The sequence below is a fragment of the Caenorhabditis briggsae genome (genome assembly GCF_000004555.2).
Source record: "Caenorhabditis briggsae complete genome, chrIV, whole genome shotgun sequence".
In the NCBI taxonomy this organism is placed as follows: domain Eukaryota; kingdom Metazoa; phylum Nematoda; class Chromadorea; order Rhabditida; family Rhabditidae; genus Caenorhabditis; species Caenorhabditis briggsae.
This window is the reverse complement of record NC_013487.2, coordinates 9,973,051-10,000,021: the sequence shown is the minus strand read 5'-3', so window position 1 is coordinate 10,000,021 and position 26,971 is coordinate 9,973,051. Positions and strand designations below refer to the sequence as shown.

The window sequence follows — 26,971 nt, the reverse complement described above, 5'->3', positions numbered from 1 at the left end:
CATTTGTGCACATTTGAACAATTTGACAGTGAAAATCTTTCAAGCGATCCGGGTTTTTATCAAGATATGCCCTTTCGAAAAAAGCTCATTTAGTACTGCGCGGCGAGGCAAAAGTTGAGTTTGCGGTAATGCTCCTGCGGCCTACAAAATGACTTCAAATTGAAAATGAAAGTGTTTGAGACAACAATCGAGAGATGCACTATACATTCCATGTCTTTAAAGCTAAATTGGAGTTGACCTTTTGACACAGTAAATGGTCAAAGATGACCAATTTTGTACTGAAAAAGTAGTCAACTTCAATCAAACTGGAATTATGATCTTGTTACCAAAAGTAGATACATTCTAGTCATCAAAAAATCTTTAGAAGTCTTCCAGTTATCCAAAAACATCAATATTTCTAGAAGGAACCGGCTCGCGCCATTCCAGTGACTCCTTGAAAGTAGTCTCAATACTTTTCAGCCACCCCATAGAATATCCCAAAAATGATAGAATAGCAAAGAATGAGAAAGCCAGAGAGAGAAGGAATTCCGTTTCTTTTTTTCTATCTGAATGTCAGTGTGTGTCCTTTTTTCTCCTCTCTTCTACTTGTTTTCCTTCTCTTACTCCGATGGATGCACGCCTTCAAAGCAAGAGGAAGAGAAACAGGAAAACAATTTTTGTCTGTTTTCTCTTATTCCTCTCCGAAGAGCATTCGCTTCTTCTTCTTCTTCTTCTTCTCTGTTCGTTGATTTCCCAGTTCACTACGTTTTCATCATCGTCTTTTTCTTCTTCTTCGATGTCTTCTTCTTCTTCTTTGAAAGAGAGAGAAAAACCCCGAATTGAGGCAATTTTGAGAAAGTATTCATTTCTGTGAGATAGCTAGAGAAAAATAGAATACAATTAATTTTCTTGGTTTGTTGAAAAGAAACACAAAAAAAGAACATTATTCGAGTCATATTTTTCAAAAATCGGAAGGTCCCACAACGAAAACTACAGTATTTAACAAAAAATCTTTTTTAAGTTCAGAAATTTTTCTCGATTTTTGTAAGAACTATTTTCAGATTACGGTAGTTTTCGTTGTGGGACCTTCGGTAACGGCCAACGGCGTTTCACCTCCACAGCTTTTTTGTAGGAGTCTAATTTGTAGGAGGAAGAAGCAATCTGAAAAACTCGGAGACAAAAATCATGAGCCATCCAAGAGGATGCCTGATTCCTATTATCTCGGAACGTGCCTTGTCTTATAAGGCGTTTTTTTTGTGATCCAACAATTATCAAACGAAATATGAAAACCTCATTCAATAGAAAACATATATAATACAACAATCATAATTTCTCCATTCTGGAAACAACTCAAAAAGCAAAAAAAACATCCTAAAATATGTAAAATCACAGATCGAAACAAAAAACGCTTGGCAATAAAAATTTGGGTGAATTAGAAAAAGTAAAAAAATGGTTAAAAACGTTAGTGTTGTCCTCGGGATATATCAGCGAGACGATCGGTTTCCTCAGTGATAAGCTGAGCATTCTCGAGGCTTTCTTTGAGATAAAATGCGTGGAATGGATGTCCGGTTCCCAGGTAGAACTTTGATTGGAATTCCACCCAGTGAAGACGAAGAGCGTGAAGGAATGCGGAAAGACCTTCCATCATGATCAAAATTGAAAGCGATAAAATGGCGAATATGAAGAACGACTGAAATGATAATGTGAAAATTCGTTGTTCAAATTTTGAACTCTTACAATTAAAGCAACCACCGGTTGAAGAAATGAAACGACTCTCTCACTTCCGATATGATCAGCTGCATGCATTCCTTGCATCAGAACCATATGCCACATTACCTCCGACAGCTCTGAAACTTCCATATAAAGAGAACACAATAAATATATGTTACTAACGAGCATGAGCTAGAGAAAGCGCCCAGAGACGAAGATAAGAAGCAGTATGAGAAACACATCCTAACACGAATTCAATGGTGTGAATCGCTTGATGCACAAAAATATCGGTGAGAGAATGATGGATATCGTCTCCGATATCGAGTTCATCAGCCAGCAACAGCTCAGCGTCCTCCTGCACAAATTTCGGTGGTCCTATATCGGTTATTGGACTCGTTGGAGCACTGACTGTTGTTCCGTTTCTTCGGAGACCTTTCACACTTCTCGTTTCTTGAAGACGTCGTCGTTTAGATGTGACGAACCTGACCCAAAGCGGCTTTCCGAGAAGCATTGCTGGCACACAAGCTATGGCGATTGAAATCAAGACAGTTTCCACGAGACGCTGTAATATTGATATATAAGACATTTTTTCAATTTTTGAAAATGTTCTTACCTGATTTGGATACCAATAACCAAGATGGCAGTTTCTGAACACTTCTCCATTCTTATCATAATATCCCTCATTTCTTTTCTTGAACATGAACATATTTATCAAACCAATGAGCAGAGATGGAGCACAGTGGGATCCAGGATATTCGTAGCCAAGAACATTTTCAGCATTCACAGTGAAAAATAACCATTTCACGACTATTTGGATACAGAGATAAATGAAAATGCACGAGAGAAAGATGACTTGAGGTATGAAATTGGCGACGATATCAATATAAGACTTGAAATGACTGTAAAATCAAGAACGTAAAGATACCAATGTGATACTTTTTAACCTACGTATGATTGAGAACTGATAGAAATACTCCGAACGTCATCTGAGTTATACCAATTATAACCGACGCCTTCATTTTCATCGAGTTCAAGAACGATAGTCGATTATCAGCAACATTCCAGATGGGATCCACTCCAAACGGGTATGTATTCTCTTTTTCGAATGCCAATTCTGGAACTAGCTCCAATGCAAATTCGCGTTTTGATTCATTAGAACGTTTCATCCACGAGTCTAACGTCGTCTCACTGAAACTCTTCACTTTATGGGATCCTGTTAAAGTGAGCTCACTTGTACGAATTGGTCCATCCACTTCCAAAAACACTGAATGACTTGGCGAAAGCGTCGTTGTACAGGAATCCAGTATAGATGGAGAATATACCCATCAACATCATGATATAACGACCACCATAGAAGGTGTTGAAAATCTGAAGGATCGTAATATTAGAGGGAGCTAGAATGAGGTAAAATTACCTCATCTCTAATCTTTTTGGCCTCAATGGTTTTTTCGTTCCTTATGAAGAACAGTGCCGTTAGAAGAAGGATCAACCCATGAGCAGCATCTCCAAACATCACAGCAAACAGAAATGGGAACGTTATTATTGTATAGGGAGCTGAAACGATGAAGATTTTGCATACTTGAAAAATCAGAGTTTTTCATATTAAGAATTTTTTAAACGACACTCCTGGTTCACTGGCAGGAATTTCTTTCAAATATTTTTTGACCCCGAAAACTGTTTCCCAAAAGTCAGGTTAAAAAAATTACTGGAAATCCTTTTTGCCCCGTTTCAAGTATGCTTTTTAGGCATAAAGTTAAGAAACAAAAACCCACCTGGATTCACTTCACGATACTGTCCAACACCGTACGAATCTACGATACTTTGGAAGACATTTGTGAATTTGTTGGTTTTATGTAAAGTTGGTGGTGGTGCATTTGTCCAAAGCTCGTTGAGAATTGGCTCAACTTCTGTCCCACTTGCTTTCTATACAACGTACACGATTAATCTGATTAGAAAATTCTCAAAATCTCACAAATCCATCGTGGAGGGCTGTCCTCACGTCTTCTTCAGCAGCAGCAGGAATCCAGCACTCACCCGCCAGAAAACCATTTGTATCGACCTAAAATTAATATATTTTATTTATGAAGTTTGAAATATTGTTAAAGTACCGTGAACATGTTCATAACTGCAAAAACGGACTTCTGAATCTGAATGTTTTTCAGCCAAACCGGGAGTTCGTACGACAAATCTTTGAGGATCTAAAAAAACCATAAAATATTGAAGCATATTTCAAGCCAAGGTTACTGTATAGCGATGAGTTTGAGTTGTATCGATAACCACTGTCAAATCGTTCATCCGACCTTCTGTTTCTGACATTTTCATTTTTCTTTCCTTTGAAGTTTTTGGGCATGGGTACTGAGTTGCGTTAAACCTGAAACAAAAAAAATTGTGGAATGCAAAATTTTCAGAAATAGCCCTACCCATCACACACTTTTTCCACAATCAAACGAAGCGAATCTCCTTTGAAGAAAACGATGAACACACATTTTTGTAGAGGTTCAAGCTGAATTTTCAAAAAGGTTAATAACAAAAACTGAAACCTACAGTAACCGGATCATTCACCACAAACGATGTTTCAGAGGTCCGAACAAAAGCTGTACGACGACAAGCACGCCAAAGAACCCGTTCAAATGACTCCTTTTTATCGAGCGGAAGTACACCAGCGACAAACCTGAAGTTATCAAATTGGTGTATCTTTTCAAGATAGATACTCACCATGCATTTTCATCAGTTCCAATCAAAGGTGTCATTGGCATATCGTTGCTGGGCAAGCCACCGAATCCAAATGATTTCGAAAACAAATCCTGGAATTCTACACATAAGGCTTATATAGTTTCATAAAACTAACCATGTCATCAGTGGTTGCCGATCTTTCGAATCGTGCTTTTGCTTCCTCTTCTTTGTGCTAGAAATAACCAAACCGATTTTTTTTCAAATTAACTGGAATATAATACCTACCACTTGGAAAAAGTCGTCAACAAGTCTCATGACATAAAGAAATTCCTTTGAAAAGTTTAAATTCTTTCGTAGAGCATAATCATTGTTGTTCAAATCCAGAAACTCCTTTTCCAATTGATCCAGTTTATGTTCTAACTGAATCATTTCAGCTTGGGTTGGAGCTGTCAAATCGGAGAAATCGATTGATTTCGGATCGAGACCAGGTTTACATGTGATGACTTGCTTTTCCAAGAAACGAAGCTTCCGTTCCATTTCCTCACATCGACGCATTTGTTTTACAAAACTGCGCGAGTAGAGAGACAACTTTGCATTCAGCTGAAAATCGAGAATATAGATTTTCGAGAAAAAAAAAGAACACTCACATCTATAAACTGTACATTTCCTTGTTTACCAAGTTCTGCTACACATTCAAAAGCGGCTTCTCTCACTAAAATCATCTGGTAAAGCTTCATTGGTTCTGACCGAAACATTGAAGCTTCGTCTGTTTTCTTTTCTGTCATGGTGATTTCCAGACCATTCACAGGATTCTTTCCGGGTGGTGTCATGGTTACTTTTGTGGATTGGTGAAGTATTGGTTCAGAAATTGATGTCGTCGCTGACATATCTCTGAGCCAGATTACGTCGTGAGCCGATTGTGGGGTGGAATCGAAATCGAGATGATCGTGTTCTATGAGTGACTTATCGAAGTTGAGACTGTAAACCAAAAATTTCGTATTTTTCTAGATTAGCGGTAAATAAAACATGTCGCTTGAACATACTTGGAAACTCCTAATCCTCCAGCCAACTCCTGACTATTTACAATTTGATTATCGTCGTTGAATATTTCTGATAAATCAATGTGTTCTCGTCGATCGTCCTGGCCTTGTCGAGCCTCTTCGATGCTGAGATCCTCTTCTTCCGCTGAAGCAAAACCAAAGGCTGGTAACGTTTCCCGAACTCTGGCTGGAAATTAAAAACTTCCGGATTTGTCAAAGTGTCAAGTGTTACCTAAGACTCGCCTAGAAAAGTTAGAAACTTTAGGAAGGACGTCGAAGTTCAGACGATGCCAATTACGGTAGGAATGGCGTGAGAACGGTTCCTAAAACATCAAAACTTTATATTCAAGGATGGAAAATGGAATGACAGAAGGGGGACAGAAAGACCATTCATTGCTATTGTAAACCTTTTATTGGCACAGCGATGGTAGTGTTTTTTTATTCAGAACTGTTATAGAAAAAAAGGAAGAAAGGAGAAGCAGCAGTGTTTGATTTTCAGACTTCAAACCCATCATGAACAGCTTCTGAGCAGTGAAAACCATCAGAAAAGCGAAAATTCGAAAAGAAGTGACCGAAAAGCAAAATTGTGTTTATCATACATCATGCGACAGATTCTTTTCAATGGTCGATGTTGATGAAAAATTAGAAATTAGCGTTTCGTGATATCAGGGCTATCAGCAACATCTTCTTGAAAAGTGATAGAGATGGAGAGAAAAAAGCGGACGGATATACACAAATCAGTCATTTTGTGTAATCAATGCAACCTGCGCAGTTCTCGAAAAGAAGTCTAGAGATTGATGACAGTTGAAAGACGCAGTCAATGGGAACCGAAAGGAAACTACACTGATTGCCATCGAATCTTTCCTTTTCTGTCATGTATCATTTTCTTTTTTACCCGCCAACAACCTCCTCTGGGATTCAGGTAGTTTATCATGGGCGGAACATGCAAGGAAGGAAGGGTCGATTGAGATACTACTTGACTAGTGACACTTCTATGATTTATAATGAGTGGCTCACCAGTTGTATTAGAAAACAACGATCAACACAAGGACATGGTGTATTTCTGTTTTTTTTTAATTTGGAAAAAATGGGAAATTTTTAGGTTCAGCTTCAGCTATTCTTATAATGAGATTTTTCTGATAGTACTGTGAACTACATGAATATCTGTCATTGAAAAAATCGAAATTTCTCATCTCACGAACTCCAAAGTACACAGAAATGAATAGATCTCAATGAGAGAAGCAAAATGTTTCAGCCCTCGTCGAAAATAGAATGATATATATCATTTCCGATGTCTTATTGACAAGAAGATAGTTTTGTGTCTTCTTTTGGTTTGAAAAAAAGAGAGAATAGTTGACAAATTAGTCTTAGCTGTTTGTGTTGTGTTTGTGTTGTGTTTGTGTGTGTGTGTTTTTTAGTCGGACTTTTAAATTGCATTAAACTAACCTTGGTATTGAAGAAACGGTATCCTTGCGAATTTTCACTGAAAAAATGCCATAGATTTTCAGATCAGTCTGGCTAAAACTTACGAAACATCGTTGAAATTATCAGACATCTCTATGAATTCTGGAATCGGTTCGAACATTGGCTCCCGAGTGAAGTATGGTAGAATGCTGAAATATAACCTGAAAAGTTGAAAAAACACCGGAAAACTAACCTGTTGGTTCGTTGAATTCGACAAATCACACGAGGAGTCGAAGCAAGTAGTGGAGCTCGCATTTTACTCTTTTTCTGAGAACATCTTCTGAAGAGATTATTGCCTGATATTTTCTTTTTGTTTAGCAAGAACTAACTGTATGTTGCTCCGATGGTCAGGCGACCCATCCGTGAAAGAATCTTCTGCTGAAAACGATTCGCTACTTCTTTGTCTCATAGTGACAATGTCATCATCTCCGTCCGGTGGTACGAAACCCAAGTTAGCGAAAGAACTCATAGAGCTGCAAAACTAAAAATAAAACTATCGACTTTCTTTCACTGTTCAGAGAAAAACGGAGTATTACAGACAATGAAAATGGCAATTTCACTTTTTAAAAAATTATTTTAGTTGAAAAAATGTTTTTAAGCTAAAATTTCACCGGAAAACTCGAAATTCGTCGCATGTCGCAAAAATTTCAATTTCGAGTACCTGCTACCGTACTCTTTGTTTAAAGGCGCAGAGTACAACGAAAACTACAGTAACCTAAAACTTTTATGTTTTCAGGATTTGTTTTCTCGTTTTTTTTGCTGCTTTTCGTCGATTTTTCTGTTGTGTTTTACAAAACAAGTCGAAAAATAAATGTTTTTTTTGCTGGTGAAAAATTAACGGAAAACGTGCGAAAATCGAGAAAATGAATCCGGAAAAATTGTCTTTGGGTTACGGTAGTTGTTGTTGTGGGACCTTCGGCCACAGAAACAGCTATTTATTATTTTTGTACCAGAATAATTTGCAAAATTTATTTACAACATTATTTAATCTTCATAGACGATAGGAACAAAAAATGAAATCAGAATATTTCCTACATGATAAGCCCCTAACAAACTACTTGAAAATTCACAACAAGATAAATAAAGATTCAAGCTTAGAAGATTTTCGGCTCCACAAAAATTGTTGACGAATTCCACAGCATCTTCCAACGAATCTGTACTGTAGAAAGCCTTGAAATGTCTCGTTCTGAAACAAAAATAGTCAAACTCTTTCATAGAATTGAGAAATTTAAGAATTTCAGATTATTAAACTTTCAGTTCAGAACTTTTAAAAAATCCGTATTTCTGATTTTCAGATTTTAGACTTCCGTAATTTCAGAAACTCAGAAGTTCCGAATTTGAAACATTTTTATTTTCATGTTATTAGACTTAAAGAATCAGAGTTTCCTAATTTCAGCATTTCAGATTCTCAGATTTTTAGACGTCCAGAATCAGAACTTCAAAGCTTCAAAATTTTGAAATTTCAGAGTTATACATTTTCACCCAAAAAGATTGTCGTTCTTTTTTAATGTCATAATTAAAAGGATTAAGATCCAGTTGTCAGTCCAAAAGAACATTAATTAAAATCAGATGGAGACCAGAACGAATTTACGATCTAAAGATAAGGGAATTAAACTATTTGACATACAAGGTCAATTTTTTTTTGAAATTGATGACTTCTAAAGTTATCTTACCCGGAGGAACGAAGAAGATCCAAATAAAAGTCCTTTGGAAGGCGTTCTCCGAAAGGAATGTCCAAATGGAGATTGGGAATTCCAAACTTCAAAGTTTGGAATGTTTCTCCAGGAGAGGATGTCCATTTTTGTGGAGTTGTGTTAATGTTCTGAAACATAACTAATATTAATTTTTGAGAATTTATAAGAGAAGTTTAGATTGCAAATTTTTTAATCGACTGATTACATACTAGGGAATATTTAAAACACAGTAAACACTCTAATAGATACCGTATTTTCTCTAATAGAAGCCCACCTCTATTTGAAGCCCACCTCTAATAGAAGCCCACCCTCTGACGTGCTTAAAAACGTAGAAACGCATCCTCTAACAGAAGTGTGGGCAGTTCAGTTAGTGCAGTTTGAACAGTTCAGTTCGTCTATTCGGTTATTGCATACATTTTCTTCCTATTTAAAAAAATTCTGGTAATTTCAGTTTTTGATAATTTCCTAAAAAGGATAGTTGAAAAATAGAAGTCCATGGGCTTCAATTAGAGGAAATACGGTATATGGGTTCAATTTGACAATTTAGGTGGCCTTCTATTAGAATGGTCACGGTATATCCTTTGATCTCAATTAATAGAATACCTCGAGTTGATTGCAGCAATATCTTTCCAATATTCAATTAAAACGTTTCCTTTCGAAACTCTTTCAACATTGTCAAACAACGATCTTTGTAGAGTGCAGTTCGGTGGGAAGTCGATGAAGGTCAGTGTCTTGAAATCGAGATCAAATCTGGCCAGCCATCTGTAATCAAAGATTCCGGATAAGAAAATCAATATAAGAAGGATACAGACAGAAAAACAAAACAAAAAGAAATTTGTTTCATACTTATAGAATGCCACCCAACCGTCAACTTTGAGCCAATTTATATTGGTTCCTGTTAAAGATATGAAAAAAAAACAGTCAACTGATAAATTATTTATCATAATATCACAAACATTTGATCAGTTGACACATTTTTGAAATCTCTTATTGAAGCCGAGAAAATTGAGCTCAATCTTGACAAGGTGGTGCCGTTATATCACAGGTTTGCGGTGCAAAAGATACCCACGAAGACCCAGTTTCATAACTATTTAGTCAAAAACTTACTCCAAAAATTAAATCACATCAAAAATATTAAACTTCTGATCATTGATATCGAGCTCTAGATCATTCAAAAACTTGAATTTGAGATTCTCAAAATGACTTTGAATCCGTTGATGACAAGACGATTGAATCAATTCTGCCATAACCTAAATGGAGAATCTTTGAATAATACAACATTCGACTAATTTTTAATGAAAACATACAGAAAAGTCTATAATTTCAGCAATGGTCATCATAGATTGTACTGTAATGGTCAATTGGTTCATCATTTGTCTCCATGTGGCTCCTTCTGTCATTTTCTTCGTCTTCTTCGTCTTTCTCAATTGGTTTCCGGTTGTTGTCTTCTTCATTGCCATTTTTGAAAGTAGCAGGAACTTTTTCGGAATCAGTCACCGCGAAAATCGGAATGCGAATGTGTTGGACTTTGTATCACTTCGCTTCCTTCACACATAAAAAAAACGCACGGCGGTATCATTATCAACCTAGATGATCTGACACTTGTTGAAACGACAAAAAAAAGAAAAGGGTAACAGAACAGAAAGTGTAGATAAGCGAACAACTGTCCATCTGAATATATTGCATTCCTTGATATTTCATTTCGTTCATTTTCAATTCTTTTGTCATTCTAATTGATTTAGAATTAAACTGCTTAGAATTAATTTTACATAGGAATTTTCAAAGTTTTCTGGATGTTTTCTTTCTGCTCATTTTTGAATTTTTTGGAATTTCTTTGGATTTAAATTTTTCAATGTTTTTTTCCAAAACAAATAAATTACATGTTGAGCTTTTAAGCAGTTTTTAGATGTTTTCTGTTTTCTTAATTTCGGAAGCATCGAAAAATTTTAATTTTTTAGAACTTCACATTTTTTTAAACTTTGAAATTGTTTCGAATTTTCTTCTGACTTTTGGATTTTTTGGAAATTCAGGAATTTTTTTGAATTTTATAATGTTTTGGTTTTTTTTTTGAATATCCAGACATTTTAGAAATTTTAGATATTTGGATTTTCTGAATTTCTGGAAATTTCGAAGTTTTTCTAAATTTGAAAAAAATCTGAATTTTCAAATCTGTTGGAATTTTGGAAGTTTTTCGATTTTTTTTTTCTGAATTGCCAGAAGTTTTGGAGTTTCGAATCTTGAAAAAAGTTCTGGATTTTTTCATTTTTCTAAATTTTATGAATTTTTTGTAATGTTTGAAAAAATTAATTTTCAAACTTTATGTTTTTGCTCTCTGTGATGTTGGTTTGTAGAAGGAATAGAATATTTAAATTTTTATAAGTGAATTAAATGGCAAAAATAAATAAAACAGTAAATAAATTATGAGTTTCGGATTAGATTTGAAAATTTGAAATTCTATAAAGTGTTCAATAAATGTTCCATAATTACATACATATATTTATATATAGTTAAATACATTGTTTTATGCTGCTCCTACTTCCATTGGTGTTGGGCTGACCGCAGAAGACGCTTCTTTGTCATCACTGTATGGAGGTGGTCGGGGTGGTTTGACAACAATCGGAATAGGAATGCGGAATTGGGGAAGAGGTTCTACTACTTGTCGGAGCATTGCGAATAGAATAAGGTCCACATTGTAGATAGCTGAAAAACAATATTGTAATCTCTGAATAACACAGATAAAACAACTTACGCAAGTTGGCATTTCCTAAATAACTCAAAAATCGAGCATCATTGTGACAGGAAATAATGATAAACGGATGTTCTATCTCAACACAATGCGCTGAAATCGGTTTCATTTTTATGGAAATTAATAAAAATTAACATAAATACCTAAATATTTTGGATCCGGCCTGTTCAGATGTATCTTTCCACCGCTCAGCTCAATTAATCGAATTAAATCCTTCTGATTTGGCTCTACAAATCGGGTCACATGAAACTCAATGTCTTCGAAAACAGGCTTATGACGAGCTCGTAGAACACTTCTTTTACAATTATATGCGAATTCTTTTTCCAGATCTCTGTCTCGAAGAAAGTATTCCATTGTATCTGAAATTCACAATTTGCATTTCCGAACATTTCCATTTTCTCTCCTTACCCAACCAATTCTTATATTTGTAACTGTCGACTATCCATTCAGGAACAACAATATTTTTTCCTCTTATAATCGATTCCAAAAGAGCTAAACTTCTTCGACCAGACATCATTACCACATGAGTAGCATGTTCAATTTTATCGACACATTTTCCACCGAGAAACTTGACTTTCTTTTTCAAAATTTCCAAGTTTTCCTCATCGATTGCATCTCCAAACCATGCAGATACCCGAGGTGACGGTTTGGGAACTAGATGAAGATCCTTGTGAATTGGGTGCTCTTTCAGTTTATCCATGTGATCTTTCCATTCCTGCTCTTTTTTCTCAATACTCGTCACCGAAGCTTCTATTTCTTCGTCTGTTGGAGCAGCTGATTGGGTCCTGTAAAGATAACATCAGTAATATCTTGACTAAACAAAATTAGTAACATACGATACTTTATGAGCAGGGAAGTAATATGGATTGCTCTGTAATTCCTTCCGGTATGCTTGTGCTTTGTCGTAATCCTGATCTCCAATTATACATGGCTGTTTCCAACAACCTGGAAATGAATTTCAATTTTGAATCTTACTATTAGAAAGTCCGGAGCTTACATATCATTGCTGCAAATTCATTACTGGATATTTCAATTTGACTGGGACTTCCATTAACGTTTTGGCACTCCTGTCCGACTTGGTATCGAGGGTTTTCGACGTGCGGAAGTCCACTTGCACAGACGTAAGCGTCGGCCAACCATTGGAAGTTAACCACAGGAACTTTCCATTCTTGAGCTTTTGTTACTTTTTCAGAAGGTCTAAATAATTAGTATTCATTATGTTTGAAACTATGAAACTACTCACGATTTGGCAATTAGTAAATCGTTTTTTCTCGAGAAGAAAGGAGTGATCTTAGCTCCCATCGCTTCAACCATAAATGAAATCGCTCCTCGCTCAGATTCATCATATCCAGATAATGCAAAAAGCTGAAATAAAAAAAAAATAATAGTTTACACAGATTACCAGAATACTACAGTACCTTTCCCAGGTATGGTATGAAAGTGCCATAGAAAGGAGGTGGTAAATGAGCCAATTTCCATGGAATGTCTGCTTTTTCTTTTTCTAATACATCTGCTATCCACTGCATCGATATAATTCGTTTTTTAAGTTCTAGTGATTGCCGGACGTTCGGATTACGGCAGGAATCGATGAGGACATGAGTGACTTGGTGAACTTTTTCTGAGAATTTAGATGGCTCAAACTCGATTTCACCTCCATGGAACTGAAATTTTAAATGATATACTTTATGTGGATTGGATGTTTTCCAACTTGCATACCCTTATCATAAATTCAAGATTCTTCCGATCCAGTTTGTCTTGAAACATCCTATCCGAATCGAAACAGTAAAAATGAAACCCTGCCAGGAAAAGTTCAGGATCCGAATTCATTTGGACCGGGAATGGATCGTGATGCATTTGACCTGGTGGCGGTCCTTGTCGATAAACGAATTGATTGACTGATTGTGGAGGAACAGATGTAGCAGAAAGCGGTGGTTGAGGAGTTCCTTGAGGAGGTGGAAGTTGCTGAGATGGTAGGGTAACCGGACGCATTGGATGTGGAGGCATTTCATCTTAAAGAAGAAGATGAGCAGATGTGAACGTCTCTCTAAGGAACTCACTGTGTATTGCCCTTGGTAATACTGGAGTATGTTGTTGGGATTGCTGTTGGTTTGGAGACATCAGTGAAGGAGATCGGAGATCGTTGCCTGGAGCGGGAGCAAAATGTGGAGACGACGTCGCAGCAGCCTGAGGAGCGAATCTATCTGAAAACCATCAAGTGAAAATAGAAATTTATGTGAAAACAGTACGAGGCGTTCCAGGTGGCACTGGCTGCTGTTGTGGAGAGATGTACTGTTGTCGCATTCCTGGCATTCCTGCTGGAGCTGTCGGGGGTCCCTGACGATACATCTGATGAGCTGGAGATGGAAAAGTAGGGGTTCCAGGAATTCCAGGATATCCTGGAAGCTGGCCAGTGGGTGTCATCTGTTGTGCTGGTGGATACGTAAACTGTGGCTGTGGTGGTGGTTGGGGATTCGTTCCTTGTGGATACTGTGGCCTTTGAGGCGTTCCAGGTGGTCCGGATACTGGTCCTGCGGATCCTGGAGTTGTTCGATTGGCAGTAGGTGTTGGTGGAGGGTATACTGGCGTCATGGGACCCGGCGGTCCTGGCATTCCAGCAGGATAGGCTAAAGAATAGTTGACTGAACGTATGCTTTGAGAAACTAGAGCCCTCTGGCTGACTCGCTAGATTATTCTAAATCCGCTTACCTCCTTGTGGATAAGGCACTCTCTGAGCTGCTGCTCTTTGCTGAGCGGCTTGTCTTGCGTACATTTGTTGTTGCCACTGAGCATTAGGAGGATATCCAGGTGGATATTGGGCCGAATGACCAGGGTGTTGATGCATTCCCATCATTGGATGCTGACGAAACGGGGAGTCGTGCATTTGTTGAGGGTTTGGTTGTCCTACATATTGTTGCTGTTGAGCCTGTTGAGCCTGTTGGGCAGCCTGTTGTTGAGCAGACTGTTGTTGAGCAGCAGCTACTGCCATTGCCTGGGATGAACGTTAAATTTTTCAGACTTCCAAGAAGCAGGGTCGGGGCTTTTTTCAGAGTAATAGACTTGGTTTGGCACTCGGAAAGCCAGGTTTTAAAAGAAGAACATTTCATACGAGTTTCTTTTGTATATTTTTCGAAAAAAAATGAATTCAGTCGCTCTATAAATCACAAGTCTGCAATTAAAAAGAAATGTTTACCTGTGCATGTTGCTGTTGTTGCATCTGTGCAGCTTGATAATCGTACGGGGCTCCTCCAGAGTTTGGAGCGCCTGCACTTTGCGGAGTTCCACAGTTTGATCCGGGTGGGGGACCAGCGCTTTGAGGAGTCATTGGAGCTCCTTGGGATTGAATCGGGCTTTCGCCATGGAAAAACTGCTGTTGTGGAGGACAACCCATCGGATGATTCGGTGTCCCTGTCGAGCTTCGTTGGCTTCCCGGAGTTACGGATCCTATATTTAAATTTGTGTATTTTTGGGATTTATCACGATATTCTTACCTGCTTGAAAAATGTTGGCCGGGCTCATGGTCGGAGTTCGTTGCCAATTTTGTGGCGGAGGCTGTTGTCTCGGTTGTTCTGGCATTACAAATCCAGATGCATGTGGCATTTGCTGCTGTGGCATTTGTTGCTGTGGCATCTCTTGCTTTGGAATCTGATGGATTTGTTCATTTGCTAGTGGATTCTGTATTCTAGACGGATCCAGTAGGCCCAGCGGTGGGGATTCTGGCCGATGTTGCATATCCTCTTCTTTTACCAGCGGATCCGACATTTCTGTCCTGCAATTCATAGTTTAGGTTCCCACGCAGATCGTTATACGGAAATTAGGTATCGAAAAGCGTTCTCTGCTTGTTTTCGTGGAAAGAAAAGAACACAAGACAGATTGACAGAATTTATTCAGACAGTGTAGTCAGACAGTAGTGAGATGTTTTAACAGGTGAAAACCGGTGGTAACCGGCAACGGTGACAATGAAAATGGGAATGAGAAAATGATAAAATTAACACAAAAACAATTTGGAATTATAGTTTCTTGTCGATTTCTGGAATGAGATCCTTCAAGTTCGCCCACTGAGCCTTGCTCAACGAGATTCCTTTGCGACTTGGCTGCATCTTTTGTGTCTCCTAAAATTTGTAACGGTTTTTCATGTAAAACAGATTTGAAACTTACTTTGTCGATGTAGTACTCTCTGATGTTAACGTACTCTTTTCCCTTGAACTTGCTGACAGTTGCATAACGAAGATTTCCGATTTCAAACATCTGCAATGACAATACTGCCGTTTATTAACTGAAAAAAAAAAAAAAAAATCAATAAAACCTCGTTTCCATCAGAGTCCTTCAATCTTCCAGTCGCTTCTTCCTTTTTCGCCTTCTTTTGTTCCGGCTCATCGACAGCCTCGGACTTTCTCTTCTGAAAATAGGAATCATATTGAACTCGAAATAACAGCTAAATAGTCACATTTTTCTTCTCATGTTCCTTCACTTTCTTTGGAAGTTCATCTTCAGAAGACGACGATGACGACATGCTGCAGGATTATCGATTTTTTGTAACAAATATGTATAGGAAAATTTTGTTTAAGAAAAAACGACATAAATCGTTAGTGAAAGAGGTAAAATTAATGGAAAAACTGTTCGGAAAAAGTTTTAAAAATTGCCGCGGACTAACCGTTTGAAAGAAAAACCTCGGCCATCTGCGGTTCACTCTCGGCCACCATCAATTTTTGCGTTTTTTTTGAATTGCCTCGTTTTATAAATCCTTTTCTGTTTCTTTTTTTATCCGCTATTCAGCATATTTTTTTTCTTTTTTCTAGAAGTTTTCAGTATGTCTCATGTTTCTTGTTTTTAGGTAAGATTCATCATCATTTGGAGTAAAATAAAGCAGCAACCTAAGAAAAGTCAGAGGATTCCTAATTTCGACCTCATCGAAACTATTTTTTAAAGTTTGGCTGATCTTCTATAGCATTTTAAAAGTTCAAAAGTTTTAAAGGGATTTCCTGTTATACTGATCCAGATTATTTGATCCAGATTAATAGTCAACATACCATTTTCGTAGTTTTTCTGCTCTTTGTTCTCATGTTTTTCAAAAATCAGAAACGTTCACAGAATTTTCGGTATCATATTCTCATCGTTTCCGTCGATTCTTCTCTTCCTCGTTCTTTCTCTCCCCGAACTTTTTCTTGCAAAATCTTTCCATCCGTCAGTTGAGAGATGACCTTCGATTGGTTTTCGTTTAAACCTTCCACTCGAACTGTGTGTATTATATTTTCCTCAGTTATAACACTACCGTATCTGAACTGAAACCGAGTCTAGCCTTCGTTCAAATCACATAGTTAAATTCACATTTCCCTTGAAAAAAAATTGGTAACGAGTGGAAATGCCGATCAAAAGAGGCAACATGTCAAATTGAATTTAGCTAAGTGCATGTAGAATCTAATTTCCCTTCTTTTCCCCTCGTTTTTCTGTCACAGTTAGTTTCAATCGCCTCTTTTTTTCGCTGTCTCATCATCTTGCTGACCGTTGTGCTCTTTCGCGGAAGCAAGAGCAATATTAATGGGCGCGACTTTCATGAATGATGCCTATGAGGAAAACGTCTCTTTTTACGCATTTCCTATGAGGATACATCTTCTTCCCCTCGAGATATTGCAACACAAAAATGTTCTTTCGCGACATTCATGCTCAAAGTTAGAGCCGCAAAGGCTAGTTAATCTTTGTAGCTAGCTTTCAATGTTGACACAGCAGCCTTTCTCTTCCTTTATTTTTGAAAACCTCAGGATCACACGTTCTCAACATCTGACACATCACCTCACTTTAGAGATTCAGATCTTTGTTTTCCGTTAATACAGAGAACTGGTTTCAATTAGAATTTTCGTTCACTCTTTTCCTCCTCCGTTTTTATGTTCCTTTTCTGGCTCGAACATTCCACATTTTCTCTTTTTCAGAAATTCTCCTTGGGCCCTTCAGAGTAATGGTGTTGCGAGAGCAAGAGCATGAGCCATTTTACATCAAAATCGATGGAAAATGGTGTCAAATCGACGATGCGGTTCTGAGAGCACATCCAGGTGGAAGCGCGATCACTACCTACAAGAATATGGATGTAAGTATTACTCTTCATCATCTAAGTTCTGTTTTCTAATAAATCAAATCTGAATCTTTTCTGTATACGTGCCCCGGAGTCTCTTTCGTGAAATTTCGCTAACTACGGAAACTCGTATTTCGAACAAAGTACATGTAAAACATTCACGTGCAATGCATGTGACCCATTTTTAGACGAACCCAATAATATGTTAAAGCATAATTCAAAAAATTAGGGTTTTTCTCGAAAATACCGCATTCTCGAAAATACTGGAAAAAAGCCCGGCCAGTCGTTTCTCAAGTTAAAGCTCTTAAAAATTATGAACGAAAATTTGAAAGTTGTGTTCAAGTTCTCATTAGTTTTTCAGGCAACTACCGTATTTCATACATTCCACATCGGATCGAAAGAAGCATACAAATGGCTGACAGAATTGAAAAGAGATTGTCCTACACAGGAGCCAAATATTCCAGATTTAAAGGTAACTAATGCATCAAGCGTTGCAAAAATGAATGGGAACCCATTTCCAGGAAGACCTTATAAAAGGAATCGATGACGTCAACATGGGTTCGTTCAATATATCCGATCAACGATCAGCTCAAATCAACAAAAATTTCGATAGTCTACGAATGCGAGTCCGCGCGGAAGGACTTATGAATGGTTCACCATTGTTTTATACTCGAAAAATCCTTGAAACCATATTCACCATTCTTCTCGCATTTTATTTTCAATACAACACCTATTATTTTACTGCTGCTGTTCTCATGGGAATCGCATGGCAACAGTTGGGATGGTTGATCCATGAATTCGCACATCATCAGTTGTTCAAAAACCGTTTTTACAATGATCTGGCCAGCTACTTTGTTGGAAACTTTTTGCAGGTTAGATTGCGAGCCAACAAGGACAAAAATGATGTTTCTATGCTTTCAGGGATTCTCATCCGGTGGTTGGAAAGAACAGCACAACGTTCATCATGCTGCCACAAACGTCGTTGGCCGCGACGGAGATCTCGACCTGGTTCCATTCTATGCCACAGTTGCCGAGCATCTAAACAACTACTCACAAGATTCATGGATCATGATTCTTTTCCGCTGGCAACACGTTCACTGGGCCTTCATGCTGCCGTTCCTTCGTCTCTCGTGGCTCCTCCAATCCATTATTTTTGTCAGCCAGATGCCAACACACTATTACGACTACTACAGAAAAACCGCCATCTACGAACAAGTCGGACTTTCTCTTCACTGGGCCTGGTCATTGGGACAACTCTATTTCCTTCCTGATTGGTCCACCAGGTATTAGCTAACTGCTCAAAAAAATGTTGTTCAATCTATTCCAATTACAGAATCATGTTCTTCTTTGTTTCTCATCTGGTAGGAGGATTTCTGTTGGCTCATGTCGTCACTTTTAACCATTACTCAGTGGAGAAGTTTGCACGTGCGTTCAAGTTTGTAGAATATTTTGAAGACAAACCAATTTTCAGTTTCCTCCAATATTATGTCCAACTATGCGTGTCTTCAAATAATGACTACCAGAAATATGCGTCCTGGGCGATTCATCGACTGGCTCTGGGGTGGACTCAACTATCAGGTAATAAGTTTTTAAAAATTAGTACTCCTTCAACTAGTTATTTTAGGAATTACCAAAATTTACAATATAGTGCCTTCTGCATCTATCATAACCCTCGAGTTTTTACCATGTTCACTTTTCTATGATAGTTCATTGAAGCCTATTTACATCACGGCTCTATACAACACCCTGGTTCATTAAACCTTGATCTGAAACTCCAGCTGCCCTTTTTTGCCTCCAGTCCCGTGATGAGGAGTTCAGAACTATCAGTTTCGTGACATTTTTCATTTTTTGGTGACTGATAACGTACATGGGGTGATATGTAGTCTGTGATTCCGATGATAACGCCAAGACCGACTCTTTCTTTTTGAGAAGCGAATGATAATGATAGATTGATGGGTTTCTAGCGCGTCAACCGGAACACTGGGTTTTTAAGTTCTGCAGAGAAACAACTACGACAGAAAACAGTGGCTGAGAAAAAGTATATCTGGAAAGGGCTTCCATTTACAGATTGAACATCATTTGTTCCCAACAATGCCACGTCACAATCTGAATGCTGTGATGCCCCTCGTCAAGGAGTTCGCCGCTGACAACGGCCTGCCATATATGGTCGACGACTATTTCACTGGATTCTGGCTCGAGATCGAACAGTTCCGTAATATTGCTAATGTGGCAGCGAAGCTGACCAAAAAGATTGCTTAATTTATTTATACTTGCACCCCCCGGTTTCACATTGTTCCATGTTTCTTTTTATGTTCATAATTTTATTGTAACAGTTTGTTTTACACAGGTGGATTCTTTTTCTTGTGATATAAACCTTGCTTTGGTTAGTGAACAATGAAACTTTCAATTTAAATGCTGTACCTTTCCTTATGAAATTTCAGATTTAGAAAGAATCCAGGAATGTTTCGAATAGCCTTTTCGGAATAACGAAAGTTCCGAATTTCAGTTTCGGAATTATTCAACATTCAATTTTTAAAGTTGAAATTCCACTTTCCCATCACAGGAAAAAATTCGGGAATATTCCGAAAGTGGTCGAAATTTTCGGAATTCCGAACCTTGCAAAAACTCCATGGCGTGACTGGGATTTGGAATCTTTCTGGATCCTAAAAGTCTGTGTCTTCCACCACGGTTCAACTGTTCAAGGTGCATTATCAAGTTCAATTACAACACTTGAGTCTCGGAAACTCCATTCGCTCTCATTATCATTTATCAACCGATCGTTTCATTTTTTTTCTGAATTTTTATGGAATTAAATGTGGAACTTTCACCTCTTCTTTTCATTATCTTTGCATTTGGCGCCCTCTCCAGCAGTCTCGGCACAATGATGAGATAGTATTGATTATGAGGAGGGTTGTAGAGAATCGAAAAAAAGAAACGAAACAGATAGAGAGACTCTACTGGCGTATTTCGGTCATTTTCACGACCTCACCAGTTCGGAATGGTCGTCAACAAGGATGCCTCCGGTATTCGAATGAGAGTAAGTACTTTTTTGAATTACAGCTTCTAAATAGGATGGATGTATAAGATTACATATTGGAATACTGTAGTTAGCTCTAGGATCAATGATCCAGGATCCAATAGGAAAAAATATTGGTATCAAAAAGTGGTTGAAGGGGTATTTGACCTAATAGGTTGAAAAGATTCAACAGTATGTTTAGTAGACGGAATAATGGAGAATAGGAACTATTGTAATCACTAACAGATTGCTAACAAAATCGTCAACTTTTCACTCAAATATCTCGATTCCTGTAACAGATATTGAAAAGTTGTTAACTAATGAAACATTGCTGATATTATGATAAACATTTTGTCAGTTGAACACTTTTTTTTAGTCTTCTAGAAAAAACCGTTACTGGTTTAACTAGAAAATGCCTTGTGCCACCCCATGCTCTTTTTTACATCTCCACAGTAACCTGCTCAATAATTCCATATCCCCAGAGTTCCATATTTTTGTGGAACAGTTCTCACACAGTACTTCCAACAGTCTCACCAAAGTACAAACATTTACCAATTGCACTTCTCGTTCCCTCTTCTGTGTCTCGTTCTCCTATCTATCACAATTTCCTTCAAAAATCACACCACTTTTTGCAATTTTCTCTTCCCATTCTCACTCCGTCTCTTCATCTTACACACTATTTCGTCCTATCTCTAGTTTATCGGTCATTTTTCTAACAGCCTCTCGATTATCAGCACTATTTCTTCACAACGAAAAAAGTGTAGATGGAGATAAGGGGCAAAGTGCAATTGCAAACAATCAGATAATAATTGAGAATAGGGACTAGATAAAGTTGGGAAAAAGAGTTTGGAATACCGTAAAACCAGAAAGGTCCCTAACTTTTAACTTTGAGCCATTTTATCTCGGTTCATGTCAAAGATATCAAAATGGTGTCAACTGATAAATTGATCATCAGAATATCTTCAACATTTTAGCAGTGTACAAATCTTTGATATCTCTTATACGGGCCGAGACAATCGACCTAAAACTTGCCAGTGTGGTCTGTTACAGGCCTTACGGTAGATATTGGGTATTTTGTGATCAGATCAAGATAATTTTCTGAATTTCAGATTGGAAACAAATGGGTTTATATGAACGAAGAAGCTGTGAAAAATCATCCAGGAGGAGCGGTAATTGAGCAATACCGGTATGTCCCCATGCATATGCAATGGAACTTTTCGAACTTTAATTTCAGAAATTCCGACGCCACCCACATCTTTCATGCATTCCATGAGGGGTCTTCAAAAGCCTACAAACAAGTAGAACTTCTGAAGAAAAATGGAGAACACGATGAGAGATTGGAAAGAGAGCTTGAAAAAAGATTGGACAAAGGAGATGTGAATGTTTCTGTCTACGACATCACTGTGGAACAGGTAAACTTTAAAAATCTATTTTAGATGAATTAACTATATTTATTCAGGAAAAGAAGATGGTTGAATCTTTCGAAAGACTTCGACAGAGACTTCACGACGATGGATTGATGACTGCCAACGAGACATATTTCATCTTCAAGTCTCTCAGCACACTTTCCATCATGGCTTTCGCTTTCTATCTTCAATACTTGGGATGGTACATGACTTCTGCGTGTGTTCTAGCATTGGCATGGCAGCAATTCGGATGGTTGACTCATGAGTTCTGCCACCAACAGCCAACTAAAAACCGACCACTTAATGATACCGTCTCCCTGTTCTTCGGAAACTTCCTTCAAGGATTTTCCAGAGATTGGTGGAAGGACAAGGTAAGCTTCAGCATTCTATCATAATGCTACAGTATACCAGATCATAATTCCAATTTTTCAGCACAACACTCACCACGCTGCTACAAACGTCATCGACCATGATGGAGATATTGATTTGGCACCTCTGTTTGCCTTCATCCCAGGGGATCTTACCAAATACAAAGCTACCGTTGAGAAAGCCATTCTTCAGGTATACAATCATTTCAATTTTGAAGTTACCACCATTTGATTCCAGATCATTCCATACCAACATCTCTACTTCACTGCTATGCTTCCAATGCTTCGTTTCTCATGGACGTCCCAATCAGTTCAATGGGTCTTCAATGAGAACAATATGGAGTACAAAGTATACAAGAAGAACGCCTTCTGGGAGCAAGCCACTATCATCGGACACTGGGCTTGGGTATTCTATCAGCTCTTCCTTCTTCCATCTTGGCCAATCCGCATTGCCTATTTCTTGATTTCCCAATTGGGAGGAGGTTTCTTGATTGCTCACGTCGTCACTTTCAACCATAACAGTGTTGATAAGTATCCAGCTGATTCCCGAATCCTCAACAACTTTGCTGCTCTCCAAATCCTCACCACCCGTAATATGACTCCTTCTCCCTTCATTGATTGGCTCTGGGGTGGACTCAACTACCAGGTAAACTTTTTTTTCTGATAATACTGATGTCGAAAATTATATTTTCAGATCGAGCATCATCTCTTCCCAACTATGCCAAGATGCAACTTGAACAGATGTATGAAGTATGTCAAGGAGTGGTGCGCTGAGAACAATCTTCCATATCTTGTTGACGACTACTTTGTCGGATATAATCTGAACCTTCAACAATTGAAAAACATGGCCGAGCTAGTCCAGGCCAAAGCTGCCTAAGCTATCCGGGTTTCCCAACCAATTCGGTACCACTTCTTATTCTGATTTCTCCCCATTCTTCCGTTTATTTTGTGATGGAAATAAAACTTGATTTTAAAACCAAAATATTTTATTGTGTTCCCTACAAAACAACATATACATATTCACAGTCAAAGCTGGACTGGCGGATAACTGTTAGATGCCGGCGGCAGTTGGTGGCTTGTCGACGGACCATTCGTTCACTGTGAATAGAATCACAATTTTCTGAACAAAAATCTAAATTTAGAAGCTCTTTTTTCATTTTGATAGTAAAGAACAGCTACAAAGAGCTAAATATAGTGAGTTGCAGGATCTTACTTCCACCCATGTTTAGGGCCATAACCTGAGAGAGAGGTATTGGCTTAATTTTTTGAAAATCGGATTCGAGACAACAAACTAAATCTAGTGGACAATATTTGTAATGAAACCTTGAAAACTACCCGAGTTGTCTGGAAAAGTCTGAAAGTATGCGTTTTGCAACAGTTTGCAAGTTTATACGTCCACTCCATAGATCAGTAGATAACGACCTCCAGTGAAGACGGAGGTGTCCAATTTTAAGTCTTCCTTCTTGGGAACGGGCTTGGAAGAGAGAAAAATGAATTGGAAGATGTAGAAAAAAGGATTTATTGAAAAAAAAATAATTTCATATGTTCCTGAACATATCAACAAAAAAGACGAAAAATGACAAGTTTCAAAAGTGTACTGATTAGCCAGACTTTCGTCTGTTGATCCCTTTCGCCACGTAGAGGCTCATTACATGAAAGGGAAAATGGGTTTTCACCGGGAGAAAACGCCAACACAAAACCCCCGTCTCCGAGGAGACAGTTTTCTAATTTTCAATAGTTCTTTTTCACTGCTAAAAAGCTATACGATCGCTATTTATTGTTTTTCTTCATTTGTTTCTTTTTTCTTTGATTGAGTCTTTTGCAAAAGGGGGACTTTCAGTGAAAATGATTTCACCTAGCCATGAACCACCAAACATGGCGACCCTGAGGGCCTTTTGTAACTTTTTTTCGCATCCGACCAATCGAAAGAAAAAAGCAAATGAAACAATAAACAGCTTACGCAGGGAGCTTCAGGACAGTCAAAAAGTGCTAGTGAAAATTATCAAACTAATTCAAAAAGTAGGATTTCTCAAAGGATTGTTATTTTTTTCAATACGTGGAATTTTTCAACGTGGACAGAGGTAGGGGGCGTGACCTAATATTGATTGATTTAATGATTTATTGCGTAACGTGTGAAAAGTTTTAAAAACTCGAAAATTGAAAGTAGATTTACGTAACCCATTAAAAAAGTGAAAAGCTAAGAACGGACGAGTAAAAACTAGGTTGAATTGCGCCGAAGGCACACCATCTGTTGTTTTATTTATTGGACAATTATCTCGGTTCTTACAGTATCGGACAAAAAGAAATCAACTTTTAGTTTTTCGAGAGTATCTCAAAAACTATGAGAGCTAGGACTCTGAAATTTTGTATGTATGTTTTTGAAAGGCTCAGAAATATTCCAGAAAAATATCAAGTCCGCAGACACCATATCAGACGCGCAATTGCTAAAAAAATCGTATTTTCGAATTTTTCAGTTTTTCAGATTTTCAGAGTTTTCACTTTTTTGTTTTTTTTTTTCAATTTTTCGGTTTGTTTAATGAGTTTTGTTCTTATAGATGGGTAGGAAACATAACAAAAAAACGTCTACTTTGGCGGTCCAAGCGGCCGTTCAGGGCATCCAGATGGGTCTGAAGCGCAAGGATCTGGCTCTTCAATTCAACCTTGCAAAATCATCCATTACTAGGATTTATAAGAGATATCAGGTTAGGGAATCATGTTTATTTATTGTAAAATTCTTGTTTCAGCTGCGACAAGGCGTTGTCATTCGAAAATCTCCGGGAAGACCACGGAAAACCAATCATCTCACCGATCGGAATATAGTGATGACCTCGAGAACGAATCCAAGATTGAGCGCTGGGGAAATTTCAGCGATCGTGGATGGTCCAATGACTCCCGTACCTCACGTCAGAACTATCAGACGTCGACTGGCTCAATCTGGACTGAATGGAAGAAGACCAGCCAAGAAGCCATTCATCAATGCCAAAAACAGAAAAATCCGTGTTGACTGGGCAAAGGCTCATGTTGGTTGGAGACGCGCTGAGTGGAAATCTGTACTCTGGTCTGACGAATCCAAGTACAATTTATTCGGAAGTGATGGTGTCAAGTGGATCAGACGTCCGGTAGGCACCAGGTACTCGCCCCAGTACCAAACGCCAACCATGAAACATGGTGGAGGATCGATCTGTGTTTGGGGATGTTTTTCGGCGTACGGTATGGGACCTCTAGTCCGCATTTCGGGTCTAATGGATAGATTCCAATATGAATCGATCTTGGAGAATCATATGAGACCATTTGATAGAGTAACTTGACCACTTTTAATTTATTGTAAATGAAAAGTGGTCAAGTTTTTTGTAAATGAAAAGTGGTCCAGTTACTCTATCAATGTGCGGAAGGGCCAGTTGATTAACAAAGAACAGCTAGCTCTGGACATCCCGGAACCTAAATTTTACGTGAAAATGGGTATGCTATGTGTTTGATGGTATTTCAAAGGAATGACTGGGAGCTTTCAGATGGAGATATTATTATAATTGCCGTCTTGTATAGTTCCTAATTAGAAAAAACTAAAATTGGCAGTCGAAGCAAAAAAAGGAGAAAAACCCAAAGTTAACATTCAGCGCGACAATGCGAGATCGCCCGTGATTAGAGGAATCCCCCAAAAATTCATGTCGCTTGACTGAATTATTCTTTTGCATTCGTCGTATTCTCTGGACCTTGCCCTTCCAGATAAATGATCTTTTGGAGCTCTTAAACATCATCTTGATAGAAAAAACTTCAATTGAAAAGATGACACCAAAAAGGAGTTGACCCACTTTTTCAATCGCCGCTCTCCTCGTTCTGGTCCCATGGAATTAAGAAATTACCGGAGTGTTGGCAGACAACTATCACTGCTTATGGACGTAACTTTCATTTATCTAGCCCTCTCCCCTTTGAGAAAAATTTGACCAAAAAAGTTGCCAAAAAAGGAAGAAACTTTCTGTTCAACCTAATACATATTTACAATCAATTAGTAGAGATCATATTGTTTCTTAAAGGGGGACCTCCGACCAAATTTTTTTTATTTCAATGGAGTTTTTCTTAGATTTCGGACTTTTTAAAAATTTTCTCCGTAATAACATTAGGAAAGTAAAGAACATCGGAAACATTTTGGTGCAATACAAATTTTTGATCGGATTCCCCCTTTAAAAAACATATTTACAATCAATTATAGATGAATTCGTATTGTTTCTTAAATTAGCAGAAATTCAAACTCTCGTAGGCATCAGCATTGACCCTGACCGAATCTCTTTTGGCTCATTTAATCTGCTCAGTTCATCTGTTCCGACGGAGACTTCCGTAGAATGAGGAACTGCTGGTGATGGACTTCTTGTGTTTAGACCACGTCGATTGGCGAATCTTCTGTATGAATTTGGACGGAGACGTGAAATGAGAGGACGAATAGATCGAGTTCTTTTGAGCAGAGATTCTCCTGACAGGAAACGAGAGACGAAAAGATTCAAACCACTTTGAGATGCTGAAGATTGATTACTTTAAATAAGTACGAGTTTCGAAATTTCACCTTGCATCCTCTCAATTTGAGCATGAAGACTCAAAATTGAGACTAGAATGATAACCAAAATGACGATTGCCACAAAGTTGAACGCAATAAAAAGTCTCGAATTCGTCGAGGTTGTAAAAGTTAATAAGAGAGGAAAGATCAGGTGTCCTGAGCAATGTCCGGAGAGCAAAGTAAATGTGTTATTGGCTGAAATTGAATGGTTTCTGATTAGTTTTTTGCAAAATTTTGCAAAAAAAATCCTACATTTGAGAGACAA

At 38.0% G+C, this 26,971-nt stretch overlaps 8 protein-coding genes across 8 annotated transcripts in view; 2 read left to right on the top strand and 6 right to left on the bottom strand.

Moving 5' to 3' along the window:
• Positions 1-1,441: 1,441 nt before the first annotated feature.
• Cbr-vha-7 lies at positions 1,442-10,020 on the bottom strand (the record flags this gene model as incomplete). The annotated part of the gene is given in 25 exon segments (XM_045235774.1): positions 1,442-1,669; positions 1,717-1,826; positions 1,873-2,588; positions 2,638-2,877; positions 2,921-3,057; positions 3,104-3,243; positions 3,462-3,612; positions 3,662-3,748; positions 3,798-3,887; positions 3,934-4,060; positions 4,110-4,222; positions 4,234-4,360; positions 4,405-4,493; positions 4,538-4,594; positions 4,648-4,962; positions 5,004-5,340; positions 5,406-5,589; positions 5,635-5,725; positions 6,849-6,885; positions 6,932-7,027; positions 7,060-7,146; positions 7,196-7,347; positions 7,875-8,052; positions 8,540-8,688; positions 9,868-10,020. The coding sequence occupies 25 exon segments, from the start codon at positions 10,018-10,020 to the stop codon at positions 1,442-1,444; spliced, it is 4,191 nt and encodes a 1,396-aa protein (XP_045092409.1).
• A 121-nt stretch (positions 10,021-10,141) lies between these two features.
• On the bottom strand, positions 10,142-10,288 carry CBG26402 (the record flags this gene model as incomplete). The annotated part of the gene is made up of 1 exon (XM_045235773.1): positions 10,142-10,288. The coding sequence occupies one exon, from the start codon at positions 10,286-10,288 to the stop codon at positions 10,142-10,144; it is 147 nt and encodes a 48-aa protein (XP_045098212.1).
• Positions 10,289-11,081: 793 nt separating this feature from the next.
• Cbr-pis-1 lies at positions 11,082-15,065 on the bottom strand (the record flags this gene model as incomplete). The annotated part of the gene is made up of 15 exons (XM_045235772.1): positions 11,082-11,260; positions 11,310-11,399; positions 11,450-11,665; positions 11,715-12,091; positions 12,143-12,251; positions 12,304-12,503; positions 12,550-12,671; positions 12,725-12,967; positions 13,023-13,315; positions 13,364-13,507; positions 13,553-13,988; positions 14,013-14,039; positions 14,095-14,295; positions 14,497-14,747; positions 14,795-15,065. The coding sequence occupies 15 exons, from the start codon at positions 15,063-15,065 to the stop codon at positions 11,082-11,084; spliced, it is 3,159 nt and encodes a 1,052-aa protein (XP_045092408.1).
• Positions 15,066-15,313: 248 nt separating this feature from the next.
• Positions 15,314-15,816, bottom strand: CBG03481 (the record flags this gene model as incomplete). Its single annotated transcript, XM_002633743.1, has 4 exons — positions 15,314-15,415; positions 15,462-15,551; positions 15,610-15,702; positions 15,751-15,816. The coding sequence occupies 4 exons, from the start codon at positions 15,814-15,816 to the stop codon at positions 15,314-15,316; spliced, it is 351 nt and encodes a 116-aa protein (XP_002633789.1).
• A 1,440-nt stretch (positions 15,817-17,256) lies between these two features.
• On the top strand, positions 17,257-19,629 carry Cbr-fat-4 (the record flags this gene model as incomplete). The annotated part of the gene is made up of 7 exons (XM_002633742.1): positions 17,257-17,385; positions 17,732-17,842; positions 17,892-18,242; positions 18,292-18,653; positions 18,704-18,795; positions 18,842-18,948; positions 19,438-19,629. The coding sequence occupies 7 exons, from the start codon at positions 17,257-17,259 to the stop codon at positions 19,627-19,629; spliced, it is 1,344 nt and encodes a 447-aa protein (XP_002633788.1).
• Positions 19,630-20,368: 739 nt separating this feature from the next.
• On the top strand, positions 20,369-23,037 carry Cbr-fat-3 (the record flags this gene model as incomplete). The annotated part of the gene is made up of 7 exons (XM_002633741.1): positions 20,369-20,407; positions 21,496-21,572; positions 21,621-21,798; positions 21,846-22,163; positions 22,225-22,353; positions 22,399-22,806; positions 22,855-23,037. The coding sequence occupies 7 exons, from the start codon at positions 20,369-20,371 to the stop codon at positions 23,035-23,037; spliced, it is 1,332 nt and encodes a 443-aa protein (XP_002633787.1).
• A 661-nt stretch (positions 23,038-23,698) lies between these two features.
• On the bottom strand, positions 23,699-23,716 carry CBG26401 (the record flags this gene model as incomplete). The annotated part of the gene is made up of 1 exon (XM_045235770.1): positions 23,699-23,716. One exon carries the CDS (start codon positions 23,714-23,716, stop codon positions 23,699-23,701), a length of 18 nt encoding a protein of 5 aa, XP_045098211.1.
• Positions 23,717-26,401: 2,685 nt separating this feature from the next.
• Positions 26,402-26,971, bottom strand: part of Cbr-dct-15 — a gene marked incomplete at both ends in the record, with an annotated part of 4,060 nt that continues 3,490 nt past the window's right edge. The window contains 2 exons of the mRNA XM_045235769.1: positions 26,402-26,670; positions 26,716-26,901. Coding sequence (XP_045092407.1) covers positions 26,402-26,670; positions 26,716-26,901 — 455 coding nt within the window. The remainder of the gene's footprint in view (positions 26,671-26,715; positions 26,902-26,971) is intronic.